A 21,051-nucleotide genomic window follows, 5' to 3' on the forward strand; every position below is an offset into this window, starting at 1 on the left:
CCAGCAATTGGAATGGAAAGGTTGTAACAGGGACACTTTGTAAACAGGCACAGGCACCTTATTCAAGGATTGCAGCAGGCTGCATCTTAAGGATGCTTACTTGCTCTCTTAGCACTTCTCACTTAGTGCTTTTCTGTATGCTAACAGCATCCATGCCTTGCCTTTTTACTCTTTTTAGCATGTCAGAACTTCAGACAGACCCAAAGCTACCACTACTGCCGTTTTAGTGCAGACACAGACAGCTGTTTGTCATGATGATCAGTCAGGATCTGTCCTGAGGCAAGGGGTAACATCTTGATGAATATTATACCAAGATGTGAATTTGACAGCTAGTGTGCTAGTTGCCTGCAGAGCAAACTCACTGCACATTCATTCAATCAAATGTATTTCGGAAACCAGCAGGGGCTAGTCCTTCATACAGACAAATGGGTTGTGTGTGGGGGGGTGGTGTTGCTGGCACTGTTGGTCAGAGGATCCTAGTATTGTCAATCATGGACTTGGTTTGCACACAGTTCAGGGGCTTCAACACTGTCAGTTGTTTGCTTGGATTGGTCAGGTGATTATCCCAGTATAGTCCAGGGAGTAGTCAGTCCTGTAGGGCAAGCACAAGCAGTCAGGGGAATCGCATATCTTCAGTCAGACCTGCAAATACAGTGGCCTGTCATATCTAGGAGCCATTTGTCAAAGTCAGTCAATTGTAGATGCAGCGAGTGGATCACTGCCAGCAGGGTTGGGAGGAGACGAGGCAAGGGGGTGAAAGCTGAGCCATTCTTACATGCAAGGATAAAGGCAATGATGGAGAAAATTCAAGGGAGTAGGTATATGTGGAACAGCATTGGAGGGAAAGGCAGGGTTATTGACAATGACCACTACTGTAACCTTCACAGAAGCATAGAGGACATTGGGGAGCTAAGGGAGCATGTAGGACAGTTGTAGGTGATATTCAATTAGTGGGTCTCCACATTTGGGGAATGGGGTGAACTGGTTTGTTGGGGTAGTACAAAGTAACAGGGAACATGGTGGCGTTAGGGCAGTTACCTGGTGACCATATGGTAATTAGTGCTGATGGTGTCCACTACAAGCTGTGTTCCCTGCCATGACTGTCCCTTCTGTAGCTGTGAAGTAGTATTAGAAAATGGCCACAACAATGCCCAGGGTGGGTGGAGTAAATGTCAATTTGATAGCCATATCTGAAATCCATGTTTGCTGGATGCTTGGACATTATAGCAACAAATACATGAAGTAGCCATTTTGCAATGTTCATCCACATTAAATTAGCAATCATTTGCTAAGCATTCGGATTGAAGGTGCTTGGGGGTCAAATGCTGGTCAAAGGTGATTTGCCACATGCACTGGTGCTTGCAAATTAAATTTGGGCATTGGGAAGTGAGCAGCAATGATGCCAATAAGGGCCAGTGCTGGCTAAAGGGGAATCACAATTTGCCCAATTTCCAACAGTCCTGTGTGAGCCTGTGCAACATTGCATCCTCATTTATCATGGAAGTGTTATAAATGACTGTACTGAATGCAATGTGAAGCTGAGCATTTCATGGGGGTCTAAGGTTGCTAGGGTGTTGGTGTATTGCAGACAATCCCTTCATGATCACAGCGGGTGATCATTCCACCAACTTGCTTCACATACTGGGCCTGAATACGGATATATACGCAGGAATATCCATGCAGCATGTCTCACTGTTGAAGTGTGCTCAGTCCTCAGGGAGTGCCGACCACATATTCTGAGGTGAAAGAAAATCCTTCACTATTTTGGTCCCTCTCACCAAAAGTGATGGACACTACCACTGGTGGCTGCCTACCTAATGTGCAAATAAATGCTGGCTGATGGCAAGCCCAGGAGCAGCAATGGAGCAGCATGGAGGACAAGGAGCACCCAGCACCAGAATTGGCCTGCAGGGTCCCTCAGGGTGTGTGAAATATGGAGCCCATAGCTTTCCAGCCCCCACTCAATTTCCTGGGGATGAGTGATCTGCTGACACAGGCTCCAAGTGTCCACGAACACTGTGATAAAACTGTGCAGGATGCTGCAGCAAAACCTGAGAGCCTCCATTCTCTCCCAGGGGCTATGAAAGTCATTGCTGCGCTGAAATTTTATGCTACAGGTTCCTTCCAGGGAATGATGGATGATCTGTGTAGGGTATCTCAATCATGAACCCTCAAATGCATTAGGACAGTGACCAATGCCAACTGTGCTGCAGCCCGGGTGGTAGGATTTGGGAACATAGCTGGGATTTCTGAAGGGTCCCAACCTGAAACATCAGCTTTCCTGCTCCTCTAATGCTGCCTGACCTGCTGTGTTCCTCCAGCTCCACATTGTGTTAATTCTGACTCCAGCATCAGCAATTCTTACTATCTCTGACATTCCCCCAAGTGCAGGTAGCAATCAACTGCACACACATGGTTCTGAAAGGGCCATATCACAAAGCTGCAGAATTCATCAACAAGAAGCGGTTGCATTCAAATAATATTCACGTGATCTGTGATCACTGTTCCCACTTCCTAAAGGTGTCTATCTGCTAACCCTGACAGTTGCCATGGCACCTACATCCTCGGGTACTCTCATGTACCCGGTACGTTTGAGGATCAAGGTGCCTTAAAGGCTGGTTACTGGGGACACCCTGGCACACAGTCCAACTGATGCAGAGTGCAGATAGAATGCCACCCATGCATCAACCATGGCTGTGCTGGAGTAGAGCATAGGGCTGCTGAAGATAGTAAGAATTGCTGATGCTGGAGTCAGAGATAACACAGTGTGGAGCTGGAGGAACACAGCAGGCCAGGCAGCATCAGAGAAGCAGGAAAACTGATGTTTCGGTTCAGAACACTTCTTCAGAAATGGGAGAGGGGAAGGGAACTCTGAAATAAATAAAGTGGTGGGGTGGGGGTGGGGAAGGTAGGTGGGATGGTGATAGGTGAGTGCAGGTAGGCAGTGGTGGGGATTGGTCAGTGAGATGGGAGAAGTGAATAGGTGGGAGAGAAGACATACAGGGGCAGTGGTGAGATTGGATGACATGTCCATCCTGGGCCTCCTCCAGTGTCACAACGACGCCACCCGGAAACTGGAGGAGCAGCACCTCTTTTCCCCCTTGGGAACCTACAAGCCAATGGTCTCAATGTGGACTTTAATAGTTTCAAAATCTCCCCACTCCTGACCTCATCCCATGACCAACCCTCCCCACTGAAAATGCTGTTTCAATTCTTGGACTTGTGCGGTGAGGCCTTAAATCAATGTACACAGACTGAGTCAGTTCTTATAAGCAAGATGGTGGTGGTATCAGTGGTAACTACAAGCCTGCGCATGAAGATAGTGCCCCAGCAAAAAGCTCAGCTGGCAACAAGCGCAGGCGCAATAGTCCCGGCCCGCCGCCACGGGCTGGCGCGAAGGCGCAGTTGGCCTTGGTTGTCCGTTACGCGTTGCCCGCCTGCCCGCTTCTGACTAGAGCGCAGGCGCAGTTGGCGTTGGCTATCCGTCGTGCTTTTCCCGCCCGCCTCCGGCTGGAGCGCAGGCGCAGTTGCCCTCGAGTGTTCGTCGTGCTTTTCCCGCCCTCCGCCGGCTGGAGCGCAGGCGCAGAGGGCTTTGGGTGTCCGTCGTGCTTTGCCGCCCGCCCCACCTCCGGCTGGAGCGCAGGCGCAGTTGGCCTTGAGTGTCCGTCGTGCTTTTCCCGCCCGTCTCCGGCTGGAGCGCAGGCGCAGTTGGCTTTGGGTGTCCGTTGTGCTGCTTCTGACCGTCGATGGAGCCGTCCGTGCGAATCGCTGACTTCGCGGCGATGGAGAGGCACCGGGCCATTCTGCAGCAGTCCTTGCGAGTGGAGGCCGAGCTCGGTGATCCGAGCCATCAGCTGGTGCGGGCAGAGCCACTGGGCAGGTACATCTAGGGTTTCCCCGCACTGCTTCAAACGTTTTGGATGGCTCAAGAACCGGTATGGCGGTCCTCCTCCGTAATGAGCGGTTAGGGTTAGACTTTCGTCAGAGATAGGGTTAAGAACCGCATTTGTCCTTCTGAAAAGAAGACATTATTATTGATCTGCCGACTGTGCTGTGATGGCTCACCTTAACTTCAACAAACCAATTATTTTCAGTGGCTGAGTCCACTTAGACTTTCACGGCTTTCAGATCTTTTGCTGCTTGTCTGTCCTATTGATGTCTTAAATTCTATGTTTGATCTGGTGTCAAAATGCCTCACAATAATGAACGACTTTAGCCCTTATCTAGACTGGATGAATAGACTTAGCAAAGATAACCTGTAGGATAAATTCATATAGGTTATTTAGGATTCTTTCCAAGATCAATGCATTCAGCAACCAAACAGGCTATTTTAAAGTTCTGAGGAAGGGACACTCAACCCAAAACGTTAACTCTGATTTGTTTCCACAGATGCTGCCAGACCTGCTGAACTTTCCCAGCAATTTCTGTTTGTGTTAGACTATTTTAAATCTGTGTAATATTTAATGAAGCAAAACTAATTAAAAACCTTGTGAAAAATCCTTGTTAAGGGTGATCATGTGATAAAATTTCATGTTGAGTTTGAGGATGAGTAATGTGGTTTAGAAACACATCTTAAACTAAAAGCCATTTACAAAGTTATGAACGCAGAGTTGGCTAAAGTAGACTGGGAAAATAGGTTGAGGTAGAATGGCAGAGAAGGAATGGCCAACTAAAAATGCTTCACATCCCTCCAAAAAAATATACTGTTACAATTCAGAGTCATATAAGCTTATCATCTTTCCTTTTGTGCAAAATTAAGGAGATCAAAAGACCTGTAATGAAATCTGCCTGACAGCCGATTTGTTTGTTAGGGATCAGTGTGGAAACACATTGTTTTACAGGCAAGTAGGACCAAGGTACAGTACTTACAATGAAAATGCACAAACCTGTCAGTTTACAGTGGATGCAGTGAATTTCCAAAGTCCCAGAAGACTGTTGAGAATGTCAGGTTGGAAACAGTAGTGCTTACACAGTCACAGTCAAAGAGCCATACAGCATGGAAACAGACCCTTCAGTCCCATTCACCCATTCCGACCAAGTTTCCCAAACTAAACTAGTTCCATTTGTCTGCGTTTGGCCCATATCCTTCTAAATCTTTCCTATTCCTGTATCTGTCTAAATGTCTTTTAAATGTTGTAACTGTACCTGCATCTACCACTTCTGACAGTTCATTCCATATATGAACCACCCTCTGTGGAAAAAAGTTGCCCCTCAGGTCTCTTCTAAACATTTCTCACCTTAAAATTATGCCTTCTGGTTTACAACTCCCCAACCCAAGGGAAAAGACCCTTTCTATTCATCTTGCCTATGCCCCTCATGATTTTATAAACCTCTATAATGTCACTCTTCAACCTCTTAAACTCCGGTGAAGAAAGTCCCATCCTATCCCATCCAGCCTTTCCTTATAACTCAAACCTTTCAGTCCTGGTAAAATCCTTGTACCTCCTTCCTGCACCCTCTCCAATTTAATAATATTCTTCCTGTAGCAAGGCAACCAAAACTGTACACAATAGTGGCCTCACCGAGTCCTACACAATGTTGAAAATCTGAAACAAAAACAGAAATTGCTGGAGAAACTCAACAGGTCTGGCAGCATCTGTGGGGAGATGTTCTGTTCCATATAGTAAACGTACAAATTAATGTCACTTTTCTTCCAGCTCTGATGTTCTTAAAAAGATTGAAAATGTTATCAAAGAAACACTCACATATCTTGCGAAGGGAGAAGCCCCAGTTATTGCTTTTGATAAACGATCATCCTGGGAAAATATTTGGTATGTTTTTATTATAGTTATTCAATGTTCCAAATATTAAATATACATATGAAAAATGAAATGACCTGTGAACCTGATAGAAGTGAACCAATTCAGTTTCTAATCAAACCTGCAATCTCTAAATACTTAAGCAGTTTTAATCAATGTGCCCTTTTGCTTTTACAGTAAACATGCTCTGAGCTAATTACTTTGTCTTTCTTTAAAAATGTAATCCTAAGTAAAATGAAATTTGTAGAATACAATGAGAACAGCATTACTACAGCATGATTATACAGTTGCTATCCAGCATTCAATAAGTAAAAGGGTGGTGGTTAAACGTGAGTCTTTGGCAGGGAAGGGTTATGTGGATGGGTCAGCCCCATTATGGTCAACAAAGAGTAATTGAAGGAAGGTGGTGTGACCGACAGTGTTGTGAGCTACGGATAAGTGAACAAAGGGAGGGAGATAACATGCACCATTGTCACAGATTCTCGTTTGTGATTTTGCTACAGTAGGAGATTCAGACAGATTTGCGAGACATGTGGAGGTCATAGTAAGGCTGGGTATAAATCTAGTAGATGACAACGCGCCAAAGGAAGTTGAGATGAAAGGAATGTTCAAGATGAAGTGGTAGAGTTGGTGTTGGGGACAATAGGGCACCTTGTCACTGGCAGTTTTGAAAAAAAGAGAAACAATGCTGACACAGGTACCGTTTAGAGTATTTGATTGCATGGAACTCAAGAAGAAAGGTTGAGTGATCAAATGGCTCAAGGGATTTGGATATGTGACTAATAGACATAATGAATTCAGAGGAGGCATAGTGAAAGACAGAAGCATGTTTCAGGGTTTGATGTAGTACATTGGTGAGCCTTCACATGTTCAAATTCTGACTTTAATGTCATCCACTGTGAGACATTGATTGAACTTTAAGGACGCATGTGACAAGTAAACATTGGGATTGGCAATGGCTGAAAAAATATGTGCAGGACGAGAGAAGGCTAATAAAAACACCTAATGTGGATGTGTTTTGCATTTTGGCAGGTTTGATGGCAATGTTGGTTTGCAAATGCTATCTGATTCTGCTATGAGCAAAGTAAAATGCGAATGCTCCAGATCAATCCACAGGTTTGGTAAGTAATTATCGCAGCAATTACTGCTAACACAAATATAGAGAAATTGCTTGCAAGACTTGTGTGCATGTGCAATCGAATGGGGACCATCCTACCCTTCCCACCATAGTCATGCAAGTGTGCCTGGTGATTTACTTGAATCATTCTTCTTCCATGTGATGGACATTTAGAACTTTGTGGGGCTTGGGCAGAGGAGGAGGCTTGGAAACAAGATTGGGGAAGGGAAGATCAGAAATTGGAGGTGCATTTCTTTTATTCATACATGGAATAAGGGCATTGCTGGCTGGAGGAGCAAATATTGCCCATCCCTTAATTGCCCCTTGGCCTGAGTGGTGTGCGAGGGCCATTTTAGAGGCTGGTTAAATAAACCACATGGCTTTGGAATCATTAGTAGGCCAGACCAGGTAAGGATTACATATTTTCTGCTCTAAAGAATATTAATGAACCAATGGGTTTTCACAACAATGGTTATATGGTCCCCATTCAGCTAGCTTTGTTTAATTCAAATTTTACCATTTGCCATGGATCAGATTCCATGTCCCAGAATTAGTCTTGGATTCTGGATTACTAGTGCACTTAATGGTGGATGGTGCGGTAAAGTAGAAAGATTGAGGAAGACAATATAAATAAATGATCCAAATTTTGAAAATCGTGCAGGACCAATGAGGCCTCAGGATATATATAAATATATTTCTAAATGTGCCAGCAAAAATAAAGCAAGCTCTTAAAATGCCAAAAGGTTGCTTTATGAATTGAAGCATAGAGTATAAAAGTAAGAAAACTATGCTGAACCTTTATTCAGAAATAAATTAGGTTTCAGTTGGGTTCATTGACAACAATTTTGGAGGAGTGGAAACATATTAGAGAGAGTGCAAACTGAGGTTCCTCAACTTATACAGGAGGTATGGCACAGAAACAGGCCATTCAGTCCAACTCATCTTTGCTGGTATTCATGCTTCTCTCTAGCCTTCTCCCATCTTCACTTTGGAATAATTGTTAGAAATGAAAAGATAATTCTGTACTCCTATCAACATGCATTTCATTACATTTACAGTTATCTGTGAGACTCAAACATTTCAAAATCTTCTGGTCAGGATCCTATCTTCTCTCAATACACAAGTTCATCTAAAGTTGTGCTGCTCATATCCCAATTCGTAGGCTGTCCAATTGACCCATTAACTTTGTGCTCACTGTTCTCCACTGGCTCCTGATCCACCTTTCCTCAATCACAGTATTCTTCTAATGTTGAAATGCATGCTTACCAGGCTTCTTTCCATCTTAATTCAGGAGTATTAGTACTATGTTCTCTAAACTCTGCAATATATGTAATCTGAAAACTGTGGCTTGAGCAGGATGAAATTATATATTCATACAAACTGTTAAGGATGGAGTCCCAAAAATCCAATCTGATCTACTGTTGCACAAATAAACAAGGCTAACAAATACTACCTAAAATTTAAATGATCTAAAATTAATAAAATGAAACTACCTAAAATTAAAAACTACCATTTTCTGAAGAAGGGTCTCGGCCGGAAATGTCAGCCTTCCTGCTCCTCTGATGCTGCTTGGCCTGCTGTGTTCATCAAGCTCTACACCTTGTTATCTCAGATTCTCCAGCATCTGCAGTTCCTACTATCTTTCTACCTAAAATATAGATCATTAATCTTGAGGGATCATGCTAAGCACAGAATAGCTGCCATTTGCTTTTGTTACCATCAAATCCCATTAAAGACAAATTCTTTAACTATGTCCCCTCAACTGTTCCTCATGTTGCTCCTTGTCAACATCATCTATAGACACGTGGTTAAACCTCTGCACATGACATCATTCCAGATTCACCTTTCCTTCCCCGAACTCCTTTGCAATGTGTGGCTTTTTGTCTGTTGTTCAATCCTGAATGAACTAGTTTCCTCCAGAGCATACCATTACCTTTAACCCCTTCAATTAACTGTCTCGCTAACACTGAATCACTGTTCTCCAAGTCATTGTCTCAAGCCTGTTTACAAACTCAGCCTACTATTTAACTTCACATTGAGCTTATGAAGTTGACTGTTTTGCATCATAAATACCAACTGTTTAACCATTGTAATATCACCAAAGTACACTGTCTTAGCCCATCTGCTCCTGAATCCTCTAAACAAATCTTTGTCATTTCCAGACATGATTTGATTTGATTTGATTTATTATTGTCACATGTACCGACATACAGTGAAAAATATTGTTTTGCGTGCTAACCAGACAAATCATACTTCACGTGAGGCAGCACGGTGGCTCAGTGTTTGGCTCTGATGCCTCACAGTGCCAGGAACCTGGGTTCAATTCCAGCCTTGGGTGACTGTTTATGTGGAGTTTACACATTCTCCACATGTCTGAGTGGGTTTCCTCCAGGTGCTCCAGTTTCCTCCTACAGTCCAAAGATGTGCTGGTTAGGTGAATTGGCCATTCTAAATTGCCCATACTGTCCAAGGATGTGTAGGCCAGGTGGATTAGCCATGGGAAATGCAGGGTTACAGGGATAAGGAAGTGGGATGGGAATGGGTGGGATACTCTTCGGAGGGTCTGTGTGGACTTGATAGGCCGAATGGCCTGTTTCCATACTGTCAGGATTCCATGATCTATGATACATAAGTACATCAGCGTAATAGAACAGAATGCAGAATATAGCATACGGAGAAGGTGCAGAGAAAGAGCAGCTCTAATATATAAGAGGTCCATTCATAAATCTGATAACAGCGAGTAAGAAGCTGTACTTGAATCTGTTGGTAAGTGTTTTCAAACTTTTGTATCTTTTGCCCAAAAGAAGAGGGTGGAAGAGAGTATAACTGGGGTGGGAGGAGTCCTTGATTTTGTTGGCTGCAATCCTTAGGCAGTGGGAAATGTAGATGGACTCAATGGATGGAAGGCTGGTTTTTGTGATGGATTGGCCTGCGTTCACAACTCTATATTTTCTTGCATTCTTGGGCAGGGCAGTTGCCATACCAAGCTGTGATGCATCTGGATAGGATGCTATCTATGGCACATCTAATAAAATTGTTAAAAGTCATTGTGGACTTGCTAAATTTCCTTAGTCTTCTGAGGATGTGGAGGCATTGTGCTTTCTTGACTGTAGCATTGACATGGCTAGACCAGGAGAGATGGCTGGTGATTTTCACTCCGAGGAACTTGAAGCTCTCGACCAACTCCCCCTCAGCACCATTGACACAAACAGGAGTGTTTCCTTCACTCTGCTTCCTGAAGTCGATGACCAGCTCCTTCGTTTTGCTGACATTGAGGAAGAGATTGTTATCTGTACACCATACCATTAAGCTGTCAATCTCTTTCTTCTACTCTGTCTCATCTTTATTTGAGATCTGACCCACTTCGGTGGTGTCATCAGCAAATTTGTAAATTGAGTTAGAACTGAATTTGGCCACACAGTCATGAGTATATAAGCAGTATTGGAAGGGGCTGAGTGTGCAGCTTTGTGGGGCACCAGTGTTGAGGACTATTGTGGAAGAGGTGTTGTTACCTATCCTTACTGATTGCAGTCTGTGTATCAGGAAGTCGAAAATCCAGTTGCAGAGCGGGGAACAGAGCCCTAGGTCTCAGAGTTTGGAGATAATTTTTGTTGGAGTTATAGTGTTGAAGGCAAAGCTAAAGTCAATCAATAGGACTCTGACTTGGGTGTCCTTGTTATCCAGGTGTTCTAGAGATGAATGTAGGGCCAGGGAGATTTGTGACGGTCGGTGAATTGTCGTATGCCCAGCCAGGCTGGGAGGCTGGAGTTCATGTTTGTCATTACTAACCTCCTGAAACACTTCATATTGGTCAATGTCAGAGCTACTGGGTGATAGTCATTAAGGCACATTGCCTGATTTATCTTTGGCACCGGGATGATAGTGGCCTTCTTGAAACAGATGGAAACCTCACATCATAGTAAGGAGAGTTTAAGGATGTCTGCGAATAGTCCCACCAGCTGGTCTGCGCTGGATCTGAGTTCACGGCCAGTCGCTTTAATTTTTATTTGTTTCACTGCCTGTTCAATGCTGCAAACACTTCACCTTATCCAAACTTTCACAGCTCATATCACCTCCTGCATGAAGTGTTGCTCACCCAGTGTCATTGCCTCCATCATTTTAAATCTTGCATTCTCATGTGCATATGTTGTATTTGTATGTGTACATGGTTTTTTGGACTTGTCCCAACATGTACAATCCTGTACTGTTTCCTAACTCACCAATCTTCTTATTGTGAACTCTTGTGCATGTATCCTTTCTTTACTCTTAACAATAACGGCCCTTCTTTCAACTCTCCATATCTCCATCCCTCCTCCTCCTTTAACACCATTCTTCAAACCTATCTCCAAGCTTTCGGTCACTTAGAATTTGTCCTTCTTTGGTTTAATATCCATATGCTTGTGATAAGTTTGGGAAACGCTTTGGAATATCTTCAACGGTGCTTATGTATAAGTGTTTAATGTTGTTTATATGTGAATTATTGAGATATTTTAATGTTTCAAAAAAAACTGTAAAAGCTAATATAAGACTGCCAAATATCCTGCTCTTAAATCAGTGCTAGAAGCTATAAAGAACTAGTCTGATGTGCTTTCTCATGAATTATATAAGAGGCTTAGATTTGAGAATGATTGTTTGGCAGTTATGGCCTGTGTTTGGCCATTAGAAAATGCATGCAGAATGATAGTTTTCGGATGAAACAAGTTTCTGCCATTAATAACATTTTGCCTTGCAGCTCTAATACTTAAGACCCTGGCGATGATCTACAAGTTGGTGCAGAGCAATACTTATGCAACCAAAAGGTGACCATGTTCAGATGATATTTCAAAATAGATATAACATGGAAGTTAGCAAAAGCATATATGTAGTAGAATGTTGACTGTATTGTGTACTTGTCATCTTACTATATCAACTTGCAGTAAAAGATAAATAAAAGTTGGCAACCGGTTATCAGTGTAAATCAATAATCCCCTTCAGTGAAGTTGAAATTCTTTGTGCTAGCCACAATATATGTTCAAGCCAGAATGGTGTATGACTTGGAGCAGAGCTTTGTCAAGAACTGATTTGAGCAACTCCTGTTGAGTTTCTTCTGATTTCCACTAACTGCAGTTTTCCTAGGACTCCCTGATGCCATACTTGATCAAATGCTGCCTTGATGTCAAAAGCAATCATTCTCACCTCACCTGTGGAGTTCAGCTCTTTTGTCCATGTTTGGATCAAAGTAGTAGTGAAGTAGTAGTGAAGTCGTAGTGAAGTCATAGTGAAGTCCCTGGTAGAATCCAATCTGGGCATCCGTGAACAAATTATTTCTTTGTAAGTGCCACTTGGTTGCAGTGTTGGTGATACTTTCCATCACTTTGTTGATGATCAAGAGTACACTGAAAGCACGATAATTGACCAGGTTGTATTTGTCACGCATTTTCTGCACGGGACATACCTGGGCAATTTCCATATTTTTGTGTAGATGCCAGTGTTTTCATTTTACTATAACAGCTTGACTACTAGGTGTTGCTAGTTCTGGAGCACAAGTCTTCAAGCCTATTGCTGGAATATTGTCATGGTTCATAGTCTTTAGAGGAAGCAAAGTGAGGAACATAATAAAAATTAAGGAAGAGTTATCTGTAGTTCCAGCAGATGAGTTGAAACTTTAATACTTCTAGTCCATGAGTATTAAACAGAAAAAATAAGTCTCTTTGAGATAAGCTCAACTGGGTCTTGTTGGAAGTATAATATTAGATGTACTTCGAATTGCAACAATCTTTGTAAGCTGTATCGGGATGTATTGATTCCAGTACAAAAACTGCAATGGCTTGTGTTTTAGTAAAAGATCACGTTGTCGAGACAAATTGTGATCAATCCAGCCAGGTTCCTATTGGGAATCTGACACGTCTGGTACTTATCTAAACTGGACATTTCTTCATAACAATTGGAACGACTAGAATATAAACATAATGTGAGAGGTCCTGAGTTCAGGTCTTGAATGACATCCCCAAATATGATGTACAGTACACCCTGATGCAGCTTACAACGTTGTTGCCATTCTAAAACCATCTTGTGCTGTAGTTTAGTAAGGCCAAGACTAGCTCATTTCCCAGGAAGAAAGAGAGTGTTCCTGTTATACTTTGATGGGCTGAAAGTGATTGGAATTTCAACTCATCTGCTGAAATTGTAGATAACTTTCTTAAATATTATGCGCTTGACTTTCCTTTCAGTGCTCTCCTATCTCTGCTGCAACTTCAATACTTTTTTTTATAAACTTAAACCAGTTCTTTTTCACCAACAATATAACAATACACTGGTCAGAGATTAATAATAACCGCTTATTCTAAGACTATTTCATTAGTTTAAACCCCTTTTCTTAGGAATTTTGCTTAGCATATACTTCCTCATTGAAAGATTTCTCAACTGTTTGGAGCTTAATATGTGCTTTTCTCTCGAATGGCTCCCAGTACCAATTAAAGAAAATTAAAATCAAAGTCCAGAAAGTTTTCTCCTTATGCTGTTTGTGTAGTTCTCTATGAACTGGAGACAGTAATGACTGCAGATGCTGGAAGCTAGAGTCAATAAATGTGGAGCTGGAAAAGCACAGCTGGTCAGACAGCATCCGAAGAGCAGGAAAGTAAGCATTTTGGGGCGAAATTGGTCGCCCTGATGAAGGTTTTCAGTCCGAAACATTGAGTTTCCTGCTCTTTAGATGCTGTCTGACCGGCTGTGCTTTCCCAGCTCCACATTTATTGACTCTAGTTCCCTACAAACTCTGGGTAACATCCTCTCACTTGGAATTATGAGTATTTTAAGCGAATTGTTAACTCCTAAAATGCATAGACAACTCCCATGTTTAACTAGAAATCCGACAACCAAGCTTGCAGTAAATATGTCACACCAAAGTATCTTTTCTAAAATCTTCCCCACCACCAAGATGAAATTGATTGGCCTTAGTTTCAGGTTTAACCTTATACCCGTTTTTGAACAAGTTCAGAAAGTTTGAAATTCTCCTCTCTTCCAGCACCACCATGATGAACCTGAAAGCATTTCTTTGGTAAAGCAGCTTATTATACCAGTTGTGCATAATCATCCAGTATTATTATCATTCTGGTTTGTTTTGTTTCAGAGACCTGTACTACAATGACACACAGTTGTTTGGATCACAAACAATTCTTGATGGTATTATCAATGATATAAGCTGCATGTTAAAAGTCCCACGCAGGTCTCTTCACATAGTAAGTACTTAGCGCATCAACTTCTACCCCTTTAAAACGTAATAATTTAAGCTTGAAACATAAAGAAAACTTGGATATATCTCCAAAAAAACTCTTGTGTCAGGGCAATCAAGGCATCTGTAACAATTCACCTGAAAATTTCTATAATTGCTTACTGATTTGGACCAAACCAGACACCCTCAAATTATTTCAAGAAGACCCTAACTTTTTCTCATTTTGATGGTAGATGTGAAGTGCCATATTCCAAATGCAATGTGACTGGTCAAACTACTCGATGTTAAGCAAAACACTGCATATGCAGTTCTTTCAGTTTTTATTACCATTTATTTAAACACTATAGTTAAATACAAACAAAAGAAGGAGGAATTTAGAATAATTTAACTATTGAAAACTTAACCAATAGATGCAATACCTATTACTAATTAACTGTTCCAACATAGTAATATCCCATAAACACACCCCTTGGCAAAAAGGCAAATTCAGACACAGATTTTCACATAAAGTTCTCCAATCCAGAAGGAAAAGACATTGAGAAAACTCAGAGAAAGTAGCAGCTTGGAGACATTCACTAAAGCTTCCAACTCTTTTGAGACACCAAAGGCTTCTGCTTAAAACTAAACCTAAAAACTATAAAAAAAACTCGAAAGCCTGGTCTATGAGAGCTGGCCAACCCGGGCCGCTTCCACTGTTCCAACTTTTAAAAAAAAAAGTGGTTTCACAAATTGTTTACTTTCTTAAAGACAGTTCAGTACGTCTGCCTTACAACCTTTCTTCAAAATAGGACAAAATAACCTCTTAAAGTGAGAGCATTGTCACATTTACTGGCTGTCAAAGAACGCATCTAGATTATGGAATTGTTACTGCTTGAAACATTTACCAGCGTAAATTTGAAACTTGTGAAATAACTAAAAATGGAGAAAAAAGAGCCCATTAGGGATTTTCCATTTGAGTGCTGTATGTGAGATTTTCTACATAAGCTGGCCACTTTCCTCCAAATAGTATCTATATTTTGTCGATGCAAGAATAGTTAAAAGTTTCACCTCAGTATGTTATGTGTGGGAAATTGGAGAATGTAGCACAGTCACTTACTTTTCTTTTACACATATGGATCTCTGTCTATAAGTGCAGTCATTAAGCAAGCATAATGTAACAGTATTCAAGGGGGACCATGATTACAAATATACCCCAGAACTGTATTAAAACTGAAATTACTAAAACAAAAAGTGGTAAATGTGCACTAGACAAAACTGAATTCTTATTAGTTGTTGTCTGTCTCGTGAGGCAATGATTTATGCCATGATGGTCAACTTTATGTTAAACATCACCTGCTGAGTCACAAGTCTATTTTGGCTTGGTAATCTCTGCCATACTTACTGCTGAGGAAGGCAGTGGGCTGAGAGTGTGTGGGATCACTGATCTCAGTTTTCTCTGTGTTCTCAGCCACCTGAGCTTTTCATTCCTGCTCACCTCTTCCAAAGCCAAATTGTCAGCCTCCAGAGTTCACAGGCACTGATGATGGTCTCCCAGTTGTCTGTGCCAGTGTCTGTCATCTTCACATGTTGTTTACTAGTGTAAACAACATGTCCTGGAATTTTATTTGTTGTTGTGCAGACCTCCAATGTTAGTGCATAGCAGCAGCTTCTGAAAGCAGAAGCCATTTATTGGCACGCCATTTGACATGCTTGGAGCTTCCCAGTGGAAATAAGAGGGAATGTTGCTTGTAATAGAGGTCATTTGACCCAATGGCCAACTCGTCAGAGAGAAGATTTTTTAAATAAATGGCTGGACAAAATCGACCTTTGACATTCAATAGCATTGGCATCACTGAATCATCTGTGATCAACATCCTGGGGCTGCCATTGACCAGAAACTGAACTGGACTGCCCATACAAATATTGAGTCTACAAGAGGATGTCAGAGACTAGGAATCCTCCAGGAAATAACTCTCCTACTGAATCCTCAAAATCTGTCCAGCATCCACAAGGGGACATAAGTAAGCTTGCAGATGACGTGAAGATTGGTCAGGTGGTTCACAGATGGTTCACAATGAGGAAGAAAGTCTTTGGTTACAGGAGGATATAAACAGATTAGTCAGATTGGCAGATCAGTGTCAGATGAAATTTAATTCTGATAAGTTTGAGATGATGCTCTTTGGGAGAAGTAACAAGACAAGGGAGTACTCAATAAATGGCATTCTAGGAAGGTCTGAGGAACAGAGGGACTGCTTGTCCACAAATCCCTGAAGATGGCAAGACAGGTTAATAGGGTAGTTAAGAATGGATATGGGACCCTTGCTTTTAGCACTCAAGGCATAAATTATAAGAACAAGGAGGTTATACTGGAGCTGTACAGGTCTTTGGTTAGGCCACAGTTGGAGTACTGTGTACAATTCTGGTCACTGCACTGTCTGAAGGATGTAATTGCACTTGACGGGGTGCAGAGGAGATTCATCGAGATGTAGCCTGGAATGGAGCATTTCAGCTATGAAGAGAGGCTGGATAAACTTTGTTCGTTTACTTTGGAGCAGAGATGGTTGAGGGAGACCTGATAAGAGTTGTATAAGATTATAAGGACATGGCTAGGGTGAATGGAAAGCAGCTGTCCCCCTTTAGTTGAAGGTTTAATAACAAAGCATAATTTTAAGTTGAAAGGAAGGAAGTTCAAAGGGGTTTGAGGAAAATATTTTCACACAGTGTGTGGTGGGAGTCTGGAATATACTGCCTGGAAGAGTAGTTGAGGTAGGAAACCTCACAACCTTTAACATGGCCACTTAATTGGCACCACATCCATAAACATTCACTTCCTCCACTGCCAATGCTCAGAAACAGTAGCATGTGCAATATGCAAAATGCACCACAGGTATTTATCATAGTTTCTTATACAGCACATTCCAAATTCCAATCACATCCTCCTAAAAGGACAAGGGCAGCAAATACATGGGAACACCACCCTCTGCAAGTTTCCCTCCAAGCTACTCACCATCCTGATTGGAAACATATTGTTGTTCCTTCATTGGCTCTGGGTCAAAATCATGGAACTCCCTTTGTAATGACATTGTAGGTATATCTCCAGCACGTGAACTGCAGCAGTTCGAGAAGGCAGCTCACCAGCACCTTATCAAGGGCAGCAAGGGTTGGGCGAATATGCTGGTCCAGCTAGTAATGCCCACATCTCATGAATGAACAGAAGAAAAGGCATCTTGAATCATTAGGATACGGTGATGCAAAAATATACTCCAGAGCAGTATTGCTTATTGATGGCTTTTTGACTCATATTATTGGATCATGGAAGTGGGAATTTCTCTCATTTAAAAGGGTTTTATGATTAATGCAGATTATTTTGTGATAGTCACATTGTTATTTGTAGGACCTTCATGTATATATTGGTTATCACGTTATCTGCCACGCATCACTATTCTTCAAAAGTATTTCGTTGACTGTGAAGTGCTTTGGGACAGTCTGAAATCATAAAAGATGCTGTATAAATGTAAGAATTTATTTCAGAAAAGTGAGGTTTTTTTTGTTTTATTATAGCTCTCTACTTTGAAAGGCTGCATTGCAGGCGATCTATGCTATACAGAGGAAGATGGCAACAGAGTGAATTGTGCCTGCAATTCAACTGTATGTACTAAGTTTATTTAAGATTGTTCCAAATTACTGAAGATTGTATGAAAAAAAGTAAAACAAGGTACAGAAATCAACAAATAAGGATGTAACCATGTAAAAGTGATGGACAGCAAGGAACTGCTATCTATCCATTCTGCCTCCAAAGCTGTAATATCGGATTGTGCAAATACCTCCCATAAAAAGATCTAAGCATTATGTAGGCCAAATACACAGTGGCTAAGTGTGCTTTTATTGGGACAGTTCCTGTGCTGCAAAAGTGTCCAGTGCAGCAAAATTGTTTTAATGACTGTAAGACATAGGAGCAGAAATTAGGTCATTCAGCCCATCAAGTCTGCTCCGCCGTTGAATCATGGCTGATAAGTTTCTCAACCCCTTTCTCCCCATAACCCTTGATAGCCTTGACATCAAGAACCTATCGATCCCTGTCTTAAATATACGCAATGACCTGGCCTCCAAAGCCTTCTGTGGCAGTGAACTCCATAGATTCGCAACTCTCTGGCTAAAGAAGTTTCTCTTTATCTCTGTTATAAAAGGTCTTCCTTTCATTAAGGTTGTGCCCTCAGGTCCTAATCTGTCCTACCAGTGGAATCATCTTCCCAACATCCACTCTGTCCAGGCCACTCAGTATTCTGTAAGTTTCAATTAGAACCCTCCTCATCCTAACTCCATCGAGTATAGACTCAGAGTCCTCAAACTTTCCTCATATGTTAAGCTTTTCATTCCTGGGACCATTCTCATGAACGTCCTCTGTGCCAGCTTCAGGGCCAGTACATCTTTCCTGAGATATAGTGCCCAAAACTGCGCACAAAACTCCAAATATGGCCTGACCAGAGCCGAAGTACATCCCTGCTTTTATATTCAAGTTCTCTCAAAATAAATGCCAACATTGCATTTGCCTTCCTGACTACTGACTCAACCTGCAAGTTTACCCTGAGAGAATCCTGGACTAGAACTCCCAAGTCTCTTTGCACTTCAGACTTCTGAATTCTCTCCCCATTTAGAAAATAGCCCATGCTTCTATTCTTCTTACTAACGTCCATGACCTCACACTTTCCCATGTTGTACTCCATCTACCACTTCTTTGCCCACACTCCTAACCTGTCCAAATCCTTCTGCAGCCTCCCCGCATCCTCAATACTACCTGTCCCTCTACCTATGTTTGTATCGTGTGCTCCTCAGCTCCTTCATCTAGATCGTTAATGTATAAAGTGAAAAGTTGTGGTCCCAACACTGACTCTTATGGAACACTACTTGTCACCAGCTGCCATCCTGAGAAGAACCGTTTTATTCCCACGCTCCGGCAGAAGGCAATCTTCTATCCATGCTAGTACCTTGCCTCTCACACCATGAGCCCTTATCTTACTCAGCAGCCTCCTGTTCAGCACCTTGTCAAAGGCCTTCTGTAAGTCCAGGGTAGTTAACATCCATTGGCTCTCCTTGGTCTAACCTGCTCGTTACGTCATCAAGGAAATCTAACAGATTTGTCAGGCATGACCTCCCCTTGATGAAGCCATGCTGACTTTGCCCTATCTTACCATGCACTTCCAAGTATTCAGAAATCACATCCTTCACAGTGGACTCTAAAATCTTACCCACGACGGAGGTTAGGCTAATTGGCCTGTAATTTTCAGTCTTTTGCTTTACTCCCCTTTTAAACTGGGGTGTAGTCCGTCTGGTCCTGGTGATTTATCCACCTTCAGGCCATTCAGTTTTTCTGACACCTTCTCTTTGGTGATGGCCACTATACTCAGCTCTGCCCCAACTCTCGAATTTTTGGAATATTGCTCGTGTCTTCCACTGTGACTACTAATGCAAAGTAATTATTCAGTTTCTCAGCCATTTCCTCCTTCCCCACTACTATCTCTCCAGCATCATTTTCCAGCGGTCCAATGTCCACTTTTGCCTCTCTTTTGCCCATTATATATCTAAAGAGACTCTTACAGTCCTCCTTTATATTACTGGCTAACTTAGCCTCATATTTAATCTTCTCCCTCCTTATTTCTTTTTTGTTGCCCCCTGTTAGTCTTTGTAGGCTTCCTAATCCTCTGGTTTCCCACTGCCCTTCGCCACATTATATGCTTTGACTTTTGCTTTTATGCTTTTCTTGACTTCCCTAGTCATCCATGGTTGCCTCATCGTCCCTGTACCATGCTCCTTTTTCCTAGGGATGATTTTTTTGCTGTGTCTCCTGAATTACTCCTAGAAACGCCCGCCATTGCTGTTCCACTGTCTTTCATGCTAGGCTCCTCTCCCAGTCAAATCTGCCCACCTCCTCCTCATGCCTTTATAGTTGCCTTTATTCAGCTGTAGTACCATTACCTCTGATTCTATCTTCTCCCTCTCAAATTGCAGAGTAAATTCAATCATATTATGATCACAGCTTCCTAAGGGTTCCTTCACCTTAAGCTCCCTTAACAAAACTGCCTCATTACACAACACTAAATCCAGCATTGCCTGTCCCCTAATGGGCTCCACCACGAGCTGCTCCAAAAAGCCATCTCGTAGACATTCCACAAATTCCTTTTCTTGCAATCCACTACTAACCTGATTTTCCCAGTTCACTTGCATATTGAAATCCCCTATGATCACCGTAACTTTGCCTTTCTTACGCACCTTTTCTATCTCCTGGTGTATCTTGCGCCCCAGCTCCTGACTACTATTTGGAGGCCTATATATAATTCCATCTATAGATTTTTTTTACCTCTGCGTTTCCTCAACTCTACCCACACAGATTCTACACCATCTGACCCTACTTCATTTCTTACTATTGATTTAATTTCATTTCTTACCAATAAGACAATCCCATTCCTTCTGCCCACCTGCCTATCTTTTCAATAAGATGTATATCCTTGGATATTCAGCTCCCAATACTGGTCGCAATAAAGGACACCAAGTCAGGATCAAGGGAGAAAAATGTAAATGTTGTGATTTATTGCCTGATTATAAATGGACTTGCCATCTATCTCTCTTATACTCAAGCTTGTTTGTAACTTTATGATTGTCCTTTGATCATGTTGTGTTAGCCCTTGGATAAAAATTCACATTTATGGACTGAATGACACTCCAAACAACAAATTAATCTCATACAGAGCTATGTTGCTGTCATTGAGATACCTTGAAGCAGCATTGGACTGCAAATACAGTGCACATTATGTCATATCTTATTAAATGTGCAATGTTACTATCAAAGTAACGTGCAAAGACATGCAACAATATCTGCAGCATGGTGATAATTCAACACTTTCCTGGTAGAATTATGGATAAGATCTCAGACAGGAAACCACAGACGACCGCTTTACCAAAAAGCACAAACTGGTGTTATGAAGATGCTC

At 41.9% G+C, this 21,051-nt stretch overlaps 1 protein-coding gene across 4 annotated transcripts in view; it reads left to right on the plus strand.

The window, feature by feature from the left end:
- Window positions 1-3,685: 3,685 nt before the first annotated feature.
- The window catches only part of spo11 (SPO11 initiator of meiotic double stranded breaks), a 50,497-nt gene continuing 33,131 nt past the window's right edge, over window positions 3,686-21,051 (plus strand). For 2 of the 4 annotated variants that reach the window (XM_048608487.1, XM_048608490.1), the window contains exons 1-6: window positions 3,687-3,880; window positions 5,658-5,771; window positions 6,792-6,880; window positions 11,609-11,675; window positions 13,985-14,093; window positions 17,627-17,713. In XM_048608487.1, the coding sequence (XP_048464444.1) occupies window positions 3,747-3,880; window positions 5,658-5,771; window positions 6,792-6,880; window positions 11,609-11,675; window positions 13,985-14,093; window positions 17,627-17,713 (600 nt within the window). In that variant the 5' untranslated portion in view covers window positions 3,687-3,746. Of the gene's footprint in view, window positions 3,881-5,657; window positions 5,772-6,791; window positions 6,881-11,608; window positions 11,676-13,984; window positions 14,094-17,626; window positions 17,714-21,051 lie in introns of all 4 variants that reach the window. The other 2 variants (XM_048608488.1, XM_048608489.1) reach the window with 2 other exon arrangements.

The sequence above is a fragment of the Rhincodon typus genome, chromosome 19, assembly GCF_021869965.1.
Source record: "Rhincodon typus isolate 14 chromosome 19, sRhiTyp1.1, whole genome shotgun sequence".
Taxonomy (NCBI): Eukaryota; Metazoa; Chordata; class Chondrichthyes; order Orectolobiformes; family Rhincodontidae; genus Rhincodon; species Rhincodon typus.